The sequence below is a fragment of the Staurois parvus genome, unplaced genomic scaffold (genome assembly GCF_062004578.1).
Source record: "Staurois parvus isolate SC_StPar_1 unplaced genomic scaffold, SC_StPar_1.0 ptg000202l, whole genome shotgun sequence".
NCBI lineage: Eukaryota > Metazoa > Chordata > Amphibia > Anura > Ranidae > Staurois > Staurois parvus.
The window spans coordinates 2,647,567-2,660,109 of record NW_028317998.1 but is presented as its reverse complement, the minus strand read 5'-3'; the positions used below and the strand labels follow the sequence as shown (position 1 = coordinate 2,660,109).

General features: G+C 44.6%; 1 protein-coding gene across 1 annotated transcript in view; it reads left to right on the top strand.

Moving 5' to 3' along the window:
- The window catches only part of COL4A5 (collagen type IV alpha 5 chain), a 260,346-nt gene that overhangs the window by 183,542 nt on the left and 64,261 nt on the right, over nt 1-12,543 (top strand). Inside the window, exons 35-38 of the mRNA XM_089678281.1 lie at nt 991-1,080; nt 1,655-1,794; nt 2,416-2,542; nt 4,710-4,790. Coding sequence (XP_089534407.1) covers nt 991-1,080; nt 1,655-1,794; nt 2,416-2,542; nt 4,710-4,790 — 438 coding nt within the window. The remainder of the gene's footprint in view (nt 1-990; nt 1,081-1,654; nt 1,795-2,415; nt 2,543-4,709; nt 4,791-12,543) is intronic.

Here is a 12,543-nt window from a genome sequence, read left to right as displayed (position 1 = left end):
GCTGCAGGTTGTCTGACTTTAAATATACTTGAAATAAAAATTAAATGTTCCTGTCCATCAAGCCTCTGTTTGCAAGACTGCAATGCTTCAGATGTTGTCAGCTGCTGCTAATAAAGACTTGTGTTTTCAACCTTTATTGAGGCCACAGGGTTCAAGCATCAGGATGACCGTACACATTGTACACAAACTCTATTCAATCTCCTTTAAATTTACCAAAAATGTATATTATGAGGACAAATCTTGACAACTCATTCAATTCATATCCAATGTGCAGACTTTTTCGGTGTAGCTTCAGCTGTATATGGCAGGTAGTGTTCCATTATTTTTTGTGACTGGTCCCTGTTTTTAGCTTGGCTCTTCTCTGCACTATACAGGCCAGCCAGTGAGTAGCTGCATTTTATTACATCTGGTGTATAGGGACCTATTGACTTTTTTTATGCAAAAAGCAGAGTGTTTTAATTTGAAGGTGTATGTATCTCTGAATATTTTTTCCTCATTGGTATCAGATACAAGTCAGCCTGAGGCCAACAGGCACAGTGAAATTGTTTTTCTATACAGGTTCATTCATAGGCTTATCGCCTTTTGTAAGGATCTGCATTGCCTGATTATTATTCTGAATATGAACACCAGGTCTTGTTATAAGAGGCTCACTATTCATGCAATCTTCCAACAGACTCTGCTAGACATTGTGGAGGAACCTACTAGGAAAAAGATAATGGTTGCAAAGCTACAAATTATTAATTATTATACAGTGTTTTGGAATGTGGTGCACAATTCATGCATCCACATGATCTAAGTAAATAGTTGTTACTTGCTACTGTGCATCCAATGACTCCATCTTGGAATCCCACAATGCCTCATGGGTCCTATGTGGTATAAAAAACTGCCCTAATTATGGCACAACACAAATTAGCATGAATCCATAGTTGTATGTTTAGAAATATTGAGCAGAAATGTAATTTTAATAAAATATGTCTTTTATATTCAAAGGGTCTAAAGGAGATGCTGGCTTTCCTGGGCAACCTGGATTACCTGGGTCTTCTGGACCAAAAGGGAACATGGGAGAGATGGGACTTCCTGGTAGGTGTATTTTGATGTATGTGTATTGTAATGCAGAGCTTCAAGATATATTCACAAAAATGCTGGAATTAATAAATATATTGTTTTAAAAGGGCTGAACTTCTTACTTTTTCTTGGGAAAAGAGATGCTCTAGGCTTCCTTCAGTGCCCAACTATGCATTGGGTCACAAAATCTCTTCTAAGGAGGATGGTTTGATCTATGCTACTTTAGCAGAGATAACATTGCACTGAAGCACCTGGAGCAGGGTTTTCTCCTGGAAAAATAAGTATTTAATTATTTCTACAGTACTATTCTTTCTTCATGCCTTGCATTAGGATTACTAATAGAGTTAGGTATTTGAACAAAATAAAGAACATCGGACAAAAATATAAGTTAACAAATCTAATATTAAAGCAAAGTCAGTTTCATCTTTTATATATTGTTAATAAGAAGTACGGTAGTTACGCTGTAGCATTGTTACAGCTATATCTTAGCTTACAAATTCTTTGTTTCAGTCACTGGATACTTGAACATGTGTTTCATTACCTGTTACTGTGATATTAAACACTGCTTCATGCAACTTTTGCATTACAGGACCTTCAGGTGAAAAGGGCTTTCCTGGACAGTCAGGGCGTCCTGGATCGCCGGGATCTCCAGGATTTAGTGGAGCTAAAGGTGAAAAAGGTGAACCAGCACTTTCAGGCTTTGGAACCCCTGGCTTACCAGGACAGAAGGTATTCATTTAGTGCTGCCTTTTTATATACAAAATACTGTAATATGTTAATCATGCTTAGGTTAAGTTAAAAGTTCCATTTCAATGCCAACAGGCAAGCTGATTTTTGGCCTCCCATTGCAGGCCTAAAAAATGATCTGATATTTTTCTGCTGCAGTTAAGCAACACTTATGGTTTTTGTCACTTCCAATGCCAGTTAATGGGCAATAAAAGGAAAAGAAGCAGACTAATTAGGTTATTTGTCTGCAATTCGGCACTCTCCTCCTATTAGCATGTTCCTTGCTAGCGCAAGAGCATTGAAGCACAGCTGACTCGCTCCTTGTGCTGCTTCCCACTTTACCTGTCTGAGTTGTGCGGCACAGTGACTGAGGCTGATACCAAGTCAAATAGAGGTGCTTACACTGCTTTAAAAATACACTTAATAATGTATTAATAAATGCAGAGCTTCATTATTATGTAGCTTCTATATATAAAATTCAGCTGATTATCTTAACGGTAATTGAACAATCCAAAGCTGTCTTAAAGGGTCTGGGTTACAAAGAAACCTAAGTCCCCTCCTTCAATTCCTTTGCTCATTTTTGCTAATGTTAAATATATTGACTATTATCATTTGTCTTTAAAGGGTGAACCTGGGCCAGCAGGTTTTCCTGGCAATCCTGGAAGTAAAGGAGAAGCAGGAAGCCCTGGATTACCGGGACTACCAGGTGGCTCAGGCCCTAAAGGAGATCCAGGTTCCCCAGGATTTTCAGGTAAATTAACACTTATTTAAATACGTGTTTTCACGTGTTTAAAATTTTAAACAATTTTCACAGTTTAAACAATTTTCACGTGTTTAAAATTATTTATTTGTTATTGGTATTTATATAGCTCTGACAATTTACACAGCATATTACATATGTATGTATATACTGTATATTGTACATTCAACTTACTCTCTGCCCTCAATGACCTTACAACTTAAGATCCCTAGCTCATATTGGGATAATATGATTAGTTAATAGTGATGGTGTGACCCTCCTGCGCTCCAAGTGTATATTTAAAAAATTAAATAAATCAATTAAATATGTGTATAAATCCCAAAGAGAGCTGCTAGCATTGAATCATATACCAGTGATTAAGTAAATATAAAACATAAGGAATGCTGCGCTACATTCAAATCAAACAAAATGTGAATGTGGGATCCCAAAATATTAAATAAAAAAATGTGACAATGTTATCAAAACAGGTCTATACGTGCTTACTGATAATAACATAAATCAATTAAATAGCTCAAAAACGTGAGAACACAAAAAACAATATCTATATATATGTGCATAAACCAAAAAAACACACATATATAATGTAATCACACGTGCCTATTGTGAAGTGAAAAATAACCATAATATTGGTACACACAAACTTATATCTCAAAGTCCAAAATATAAATATTGTTGGTGAACCAAACAGTAAACGGTGCTTCCAAATTGTACTGTTAGTGACCACAGGTGAAAACTCGTGCAGGTTTCTGGGTGTATACAGATCTGCGAATCCAACCACCATCTGAATTAGCCTCTCACCTTATCCCTTCGACCCTTGCGGATCAAAGAGCAGTAGTGGATCCCTCTCACAGATCCTCCAGGCATCAAAACACTCCAAAGACAGTTTTCTCAGAGTATAATATTCCCACTATGGCTCTTCTCCAGGAAAAGTTGTAATATCAATCTCTCAAAATGAGACAAAGGAATCCTCCCATAGTGTAGTATATTTAATTATACCATAGGAACATGTAGCATATTTACATTGAAACTTACGTAGCAGCCAGTCCAAGAACAAACCTCATGCTTTCAGATGAGGATATATCTGTTGGGTGTACAGCTGCATGCACAGGTGTACCAAGATGGCCGCCACGCCGGAAATACGTCACCGCGTTAAGCCGACGCGTTGCGTCACAGTGTCATGTGACTTCATTAGAGCCCTGATGAATTCAGATGGTGGTTGGATTCGCAGATCTGTATACACCCAGAAACCTGCACGAGTTTTCACCTGTGGTCACTAACAGTACAATTTGGAAGCACCGTTTACTGTTTGGTTCACCAACAATATTTATATTTTGGACTTTGAGATATAAGTTTGTGTGTACCATTATTATGGTTATTTTTCACTTCACAATAGGCACGTGTGATTACATTATATATGTGTGTTTTTTTGGTTTATGCACATATATATAGATATTGTTTTTTGTGTTCTCACGTTTTTGAGCTATTTAATTGATTTATGTTATTATCAGTAAGCACGTATAGACCTGTTTTGATAACATTGTCACATTTTTTTATTTAATATTTTGGGATCCCACTTTCACATTTTGTTTGATTTGAATGTAGCGCAGCATTCCTTATGTTTTATGATTAGTTAATAATTTTTTTTTAGCAGCATGAGTTCTCTGAGGTCTGCTGAAAAGCATATCTATCACCAAGAATTGTAAAGTTGTGGTTGTTTTACAGTAATTTGAAACGGATTTGACAGATTTATATTACCCTAATAAACTTTTTGGGGGCCTAAAACATGGATCTTTTGGCCATGTTTAAAATCCATTTGCTGGACACTTTATATGAGAATCTACTTCTTTATGCAAATCAAAATTATCTTGGAATACAATTAAGAGTTTAACAACCATATAATTGCAGAAGACCAAACAGAACTCAGATTTCTAATATGAATCATCTTATCTATAATATAACTGAAATGAACAGATTCATCTCCAAAAGTTCCCATACCTTCAAATGAAAGTGCGATGAAGGCATGTAGTGTTCATTATTTTGGTGGGCAAGAATTACACAGGTTCAGCTTTATATGATCAAATGTTGGCACAGTTCTTGCATAAAACCTACTAAACTAATAGCTTGTCATCACTATTGTTTGTTTTTTGTTTTTGTTTAGGTTCTCCTGGTCTTCCAGGGTCTAAAGGACTTGATGGACCTCCAGGGAACCCTGGGACTTCAGGCCCACCAGGACCAAGGGGTAGGAAACTGCTGACACATAGGGCATTGTTATATTTTAGTAATTCATATGCTGTTGATATACATTATCAGGAGTCACAGCGCTAGGCATGCTAGATTATGGACTCCAATATCTGAATATATTGGACATATATATTGGACATCCTGTATGTGAAAATAATTTTTTTAATTTTGATAATTGTAACCAATTAGATTGTCTATTGAATAAATTATTTGGTTGCTATGGGCAACAATAGCTATTCTACATGTAGATAAATGTTTGAAATATGTCACTTTCTTAGTGAAAACTGTGCACAAATATCAAGTACAGTAAAACAAAAAATAATAGCAGCAAACACAAACAAGAAGATATCCCTTCTAATGTATACAATTAAAATATAACTGTGTTGTGCTAAACAATTGCAAACAGAAATAATCTGCAGTGAATATACAGTTAGGTCCATATATATTTGGAAACAGGCACAATTTTAGATTTTTCAGGTATTTACCAAAACATATTCAAGCTATAGTTCTATAATGGATATGGGCTGAAAATGTACACTCTCAGGTTTAATTTGAGGGTATGTACATCCAAATTGGAGGAAGGGTTTAGGAATTACCGTATAGCTCTTAAAAGTAGCCATCCCCCCTTTTTCAAGGGACCAAAAGTAATAGGAGAATGGAATCAAAAGCTGTTTCATGGCCAGGTGTGGGCTACTCCTTCATTATTTCTTCATCATTTAAGCAAGTAAAAGATCTGGAGTTGATTCTAAGTGTGGTATTTGCATTTGGAGTCTATTGCTGTGAACCTACATCATGCTTTCAAAGGAGCTGTCCATGCAAGTGAAACAGGCCATTATAAGGCTTCAAAAACGAACACATCCATCATAGAGTTTGCAGCAACATTAGCAGCCATCCACAGCAGTGTGCTTACAGTGAAGCATACAGACACAGCACAGAGTAAAACAACACACAGTTAACCCTTTGATCGCCACACGTTAACCCCTTCCTACCCAGTGCCATTAGTACAGTGTCATTGCTTTTTTTTTTTTAGCACTGATCACTGTATTGGTGTCACTGGGGATGTCAGTGACACCAAGTCAGTTCACCCCAGTGTCAGAATGCCTGCCACTGTCCTGCTATTATTCGCCGATCGCTACCTTTACTACTAAAAATTAAAAGAAAAAATCCCTGTATATATTTCCGTCATTTGTAAACGCTATAAATTTCAGGTAAACCAATTAATTTACACGTATTGGGATTTTTTTTAACAAAGACATGTAACAGAATACATTTTGTCCTAAATTTATGGCAAAATTAGATTTTTAAAATTTTTTACTGGACATGTTTAATAGCAAAAAGTTAAAAATATTGTTTTTTTTCTCAAAATTTTCTGTATTTTTTTTATAGCGAAAAAATAAAAACCGCACAGGTGATCAAATACCACCAAAGGAAAGCTCAATTTGTGGGAAAAAAAGGACTTAAATTTAATTTGTGTGCAGCATTGCATGACCGCGCAATTGTCAGTTAAAGTAACGCAGTGCCGTAACACAAAAAATGGCCTGGTCAGGAAGGGGGGTGTAAGGGACCGCCTGGCGGTACCACTAGCACTCCACTGATTAGGCGTTCCCAGAGCACGGAATCTAAGCCCCAGAGTACTTGTTCACCAGAGCCCCTGATGGTGGGGATGGACTTGGAGTACCCTGAGACCAGGTCGTGGCTCCTGAGTATGCCTGTCAGTGGTAGGGGTATTCGCCAGGGGCTCCCACGGGAAAGAGCCTGATGTGAGGAGGTCGGGAGACCCCGGTGAGATGGATGGATGGATGAGCAAATGCAAAGTCAGACGAGCCGGGTCGGTAACAGTGGGGTCGGTGCGGTACAAAGCAGCGGGCAGAGAATAGTCGGGTCACACGCCAGGTCAGCAAGAGGAGGTCAGATCTAATAAGGGGCATCCAGGAGAGAGGTCAGGCAAGCCAGGGGTCAGGGTGGGAGAATACAGCAAGGGTCAGGTCCAATCCGGGTCAGCAACTTACAGAAAACAGGATCACAGGTACAGGTATGCAGAAGAGACCAGAAGGCACTGAATGACAGCTCAGGGCCGTTTAAATATCGCGCCCTGCGCTGTCATTGGTGCCCGGCGCGCGACCGCGGTTCCTACTGCGCATGCGCAAGCCTGAATGCCGTGGTCAGCCAGGAACTGGTGCCCGCGTCCCTGCAGAGAGCGGCGCACTGCGCCTGCGCTGGGACCAGTGCCGCGGGGATCCCTGACATTGCCCCCCCCCCCCTACGGGCAACCTCCGGGTGCCCACCCGATCTCTCCACCACGGGTGATCACAAAGAAACTCCCGGACAAGCCTAGGTGCATGGACATGTTGGGTAGGTTCCCAGGAGTTGTCCTCTGGACCATAACCCTTCCATTTAATTAGGAACTGGGTCTGACCTCCCCTCCTTCGGCACTTCAGGATTGCTTCTACCTCAAATTCCTCTTGCTCTTCGATAGTTATGGCCTCCGGAGGTCTGGACTCTCGATCTGGAAAAGGGTCAGGGACAACTGGTTTCAGCAGGGATACGTGGAACACTGGATGGATCTCGAATGTCTCAGGGAGGATGAGCTCATATGCCACTTCGTTGAACATTCGCTTCACACAGAAAGGGCCTACAAACTTCGGTCCCAATTTTCTTGACGGACACAACATTTTCACATTTGTCGTTGCCAACCAGACCTTATCCCCAGGCTGCAGCACCAGGTCCCCCCTTCGTTTCTTATCAAACGCCTTCTTGTTATCCTCCTGGGCCCTAGCGATGGCCTCCTGCAGTAGTTTGTTGTTGGAGGAGAAAAATGCAAGTGCGTCTTGTGTTGCTGGGACTGGGCATTCCGAGACCAGATCAGGGAGAAAGACAGGATGAAATCCGTAGTTCGAAAAAAACGGGGATTGCCCCGTTGCTGAATGGTTAGTGTTATTATAGGCAAATTCTGCCAGGGGTAAGAGCGATAGCCAGTTATCCTGTAGGAAGGATGTGTAACAACGCAGGTATTGCTCCAGGGTCTGGTTAGTCCTCTCTGTTTGTCCGTTGGTCTGCGGGTGGAATGCGGAGGAGAGGGATAACTTGATATCCAATGCCTTGCATAGGGCTCTCCAAAATTTAGACGTAAATTGAACCCCTCGGTCAGATACAATGTCTTCTGGGACTCCATGTAGTCTTACAACTTCCTGAATAAAAACTCGTGCAGTTTCGGATGCTGACGGGGTATTCTTCAATGGCAAGAAGTGGGCCATCTTAGATAGTCGATCGATGACCACGAGGATGGCGGTGTGGCCTTGGGACGGAGGGAGCTCGACTATAAAGTCCATTGCGATCCTCTGCCATGGTCGTTCGGGGATCGGCAGAGGTCGCAGCAGTCCCCAAGCCTTGCTCCTTGAAGGTTTGTTCCTTTGGCAGAGAGTGCAGGAATTCACATAACGTTTGCAGTCCTTTGCCATGTTCGGCCACCAAAAAGAACGTTGAATAAGCTCCAGGGTCTTTGCTGGACCAAAGTGTCCCGCCATCGGGTGGTCGTGACAATGTCCCAAAACCTGGGTTCGGACCTCTTCAGGCACCACGATCAACCCCTCCTTCCATAGGAGTCCCCCCTTGTTCTGGAGGGACACCCCAGAAAGGGTTGACATAGCCGTGGATGCGTCCATCAGCTTTGACCGTAGGTCTGTCTGGAGGGCCAAGAAGTTCCCTGAGGACAGAATGGTATCGGGAGCTGGTTCTTCCTTGGGGTCCTCGAACATGCGTGACAGCGCGTCAGGTTTTGTGTTCTTGGACCCTGGTCTGTAAGTAATATGAAATGTGAACCTGGAGAAAAACAGTGCCCATCTTGCCTGCCGTGGGCGTAACCGCTTGGCAGTTCTCAGGTACTCGAGGTTCTTATGGTCGGTGAAGATCAAAATAGGGTGTGTGGCACCTTCCAGCAAGTACCTCCATTCTTCTAATGCCGTCTTGATGGCCAACAATTCACGATCGCCAATATCATAATTCTTCTCGGCTGGAGTAAGCTTCCTGGAAAAGAATGCTACGGGATGTAGGAGTTCTTTGGTGCCTCTCCGCTGGGACAGGATGGAGCCCACTGCGTTCTCTGACGCATCTACTTCCAAGATATATGGCAGGGAAGCGTCTGGATGGCCCAGAATGGGTGCCGTAGTAAACAGTTTCTTCAGGGCCTCAAAAGCTCCCTGGGCCTCCGGTGTCCATCGGAAACGGGTTCCAAGCTTGGTTAACTGAGTTATGGGGGAGACCAGACCCGAGAAGTTCCTAATGAATTTCCGATTTGCGAACCCAACAAAACGCTGGACGCCCTTTTTATCCGTGGGCGCAGGCCAATCCAAAATTGCAGAGACCTTCTGAGGGTCCATTGCGACCCCCGTGGTGGAGATAATCAGACCCAAAAACGTGATGCTAGACTGCTCAAAGCTGCACTTGTCAGCCTTGGCATACAACCCATGCTGGCGCAACCTCCTTAATAATTTTGCCACGTGTATCCTATGATCCTTCAACGAGGGTGAAAAGATCAGTATGTCATCTAGGTATACGATTACAAAAATGTCGAGGTAATCCCTGAACACATCGTTCATGAAATGCTGAAATGTGGCTGGGGCATTGCACAGCCCAAATGGCATGACCAGGTATTCAAAGTGCCCAAACCGGGTACGGAATGCCGTCTTCCACTCGTCCCCCTCCCTTATGCGGACCAGGTTATAGGCCCCCCTCAGATCCAATTTAGTAAATATGGCCGCAGACTTCAGGCTCTGAAATAGCTCTGGGACCAGGGGCAAAGGGTAACGATTCTTAATTGTGACTTTGTTTAATTCACGATAATCGATGCAGGGTCTTAGTGATTTGTCTTTTTTCTCCACAAAGAAGATTCCCGCCCCTGCTGGTGACGTGGAGGGGCGGATGAATCCCTTTTGGAGACTATCCTCAATATATTCCTTCAGGGTCCCCAATTCTTGTTCAGATAGGGGGAAAATCCGCCCAAAAGGAATCTCGGCCCCAGGCAACAGGTCGATGGGACAATCATAGGGGCAGTTGGGGGGCAGGATCTCTGCCCCTCGCTTACTGAAAATGTCCAAGAAATCATGATACACTGCGGGAATAACCTGTTTAAGGTCTGAGTCCCCTTCAGAGCATAGCAGGACCTGGGGGGTTGCTGGGCCCGATGTGCGACAGTGTCCCTGACAGTATGTAGAAGGGAACTGTATAGAGCCAGTTTCCCAGTCAATCTGGGGGTTATGGGCCCGCAACCAAGGGAGCCCCAGAATGACTGGGAAAAGGGGTGACGCAATGGCATCTAGGCGGAGGAACTCCTGGTGCTGATTGGCGATTGTGGTGGCGATAAGGGGGGTCTCCTGATTAACCACTCCAGATTTAATCTGGGAGCCATCTGCCAAAAATATGTTAAGACCCCTCTTTCTGGGCTGAAGGGGAATCTCCTGCCGGTGGGCGAAGTCTAAATCCAGAAAACAACTGCACGCCCCCGAGTCAACTATGGCTGTCACCTCCACGATCCTTTCTGGGAGCTGAAAGGAGAGGGGGACAACTAAATACTGGGAGGGACTGATATTGCCAATAGAAAGGGAAGAAAAAGAGGTTGACTTACTCATTTTCAGAGGGCAGGATCGCACCATATGACCGGCTTCGCCACAGTAAAGGCAGAGGTTCAGGGATCTTCTCCGCTGGTGTTCCTCGGGTGATAATTTAGGCCGAGCCAGACCCAGCTGCATTGGTTCCTGAGTGTCTCCGGACGGTGGGCTCTGAGTATTCAGTCTGGTTAGTGGACCGGGCCCTTGGACCGGAGCCCATGCATTTCCGCGACCCTGACCGGACCTCTTAAATCTGCGTTCCCGCAGTCTCCGGTCGATTTGAATTGTCAGCGTAATAAGGTCTTCTAAGGACTCGGGTACCCCTACTCAGGCCAGCTCATCTTTTCATCCTGCGGCCCTGTCTAAGCGTGTATAGCGTCGCTTCGGTGGAGGCTGCCCGCTGTGGGTCATCGTACAAGGTGGCCATTGCCCCAAAAAAGTCATTTACCGTCCCCAGGTGAGGGTCACGGTTTTCCCTTAACCGATGGGCCCAGTCCTGGGGTTCGTCCTGTAATAGGGAGATGATCAATCCCACTTTAACCGATTCAGTCACGAAGGTGCGGGGTTGTAACTCAAAAAATAGGAGGCATGAATCACGAAAAGACCGGAAGCGAGTGCGGTCTCCGCGAAAACGTTCCGGCAAGGGTACTCAGGGTTCTGCCATAGCAGGTGAAGCAGACGCCCCCGTGGCCGGCTCAGCAGCCTCTCCAGCTGGAGGCGCAGAGTCAGAGGCCTGTGGGGTAGGATCAGATACCGAGAGGGTCTGGAAGCGGTTTTCCAGATGCATGCACTTGTCCTGCAAGGCCTCCACAGCCTGTGTCAGGGCCGACAGGTGCCTGCAAATCTCTTCCAGCGGGGCGCACCCTCCTCCAGGCTCAGTCATGGCCTTCTGGTACTGTAAGGGACCGCCTGGCGGTACCACTAGCACTCCACTGATTAGGCATTCCCAGGGCACGGAATCTAAGCCCCAGAGTACTTGTTCACCAGAGTCCCTGATGGTGGGGATGGACTTGGAGTACCCTGAGACCAGGTCGTGGCTCCTGAGTATGCCTGTCAGTGGTAGGGGTATTCGCCAGGGGCTCCCACGGGGAAGAGCCTGATGTGAGGAGGTCGGGAGACCCCGGTGGGATGGATGAGCAAATGCAAAGTCAGACGAGCCGGGTCGGAAACAGTGGGGTCGGTGCGGTACAAAGCAGTGGGCAGAGAATGGTCGGGTCACACGCCAGGTCAGCAACAGGAGGTCAGATCTAATAAGGGGCATCCAGGAGAGAGGTCAGGCAAGCCAGGGGTCAGGGTGGGAGAATACAGCAAGGGTCAGGTCCAATCCGGGTCAGCAACTTACAGAAAACAGGATCACAGGTACAGGTATGCAGAAGAGACCAGAAGGCACTGAATGACAGCTCAGGGCCGTTTAAATATCGCGCCCTGCGCTGTCATTGGTGCCCGGCGCGCGACCGCGGTTCCTACTGCGCATGCGCAAGCCTGAATGCCACGGTCGGCCAGGAACTGGTGCCCGCGTCCCTGCAGAGAGCGGCGCACTGCGCCTGCGCCGGGACCAGCGCCGTGGGGATCCCTGACATTGGGTAAATCCTCCGGAGAGCAAGTAGTTAATAGATCCTCCAGCAGCCAGCAATAGAAGAACTCTCCCTCAACAGTAGATCACTCTCAGCAACATTTGACCCCCAGCAACATAAGACCCCCCCTGGAACAACATACCCTCATGCTAAAATAGAACCCCTCCAGTGACAATAGATCCCCCAGCAATCAACATCAATAGACCCTCCAGCACACCCCAGCACCCCATGAAATTACATACATTCAGTGCTGGAGGTGCCGGAACTGTGTTTTTACCCGCGTTCCCGTTAAAAAAAAAGCTTTTTGTGGGTATGACAAAATTCCCCACCTCTCACTATATGTAAAGCATTGATGTTTAAAACATAACTTAACTGTGTATGAGCACCAAAAGCACCATATAATTTCTAACCGTGGCCATCTTGAATAAGGGCAAATGACTCGTGTAGAGTTTACTTACTGAAATCCATAGGTCAAGCATGCAGACAGGAGGGTGTGATTATCTGAGAAAATGCCTCCTTCCTTTCTCCAGATGAAAGAAAAAAAAAAAAAAGAAAACTTTTGGGATGTATGATT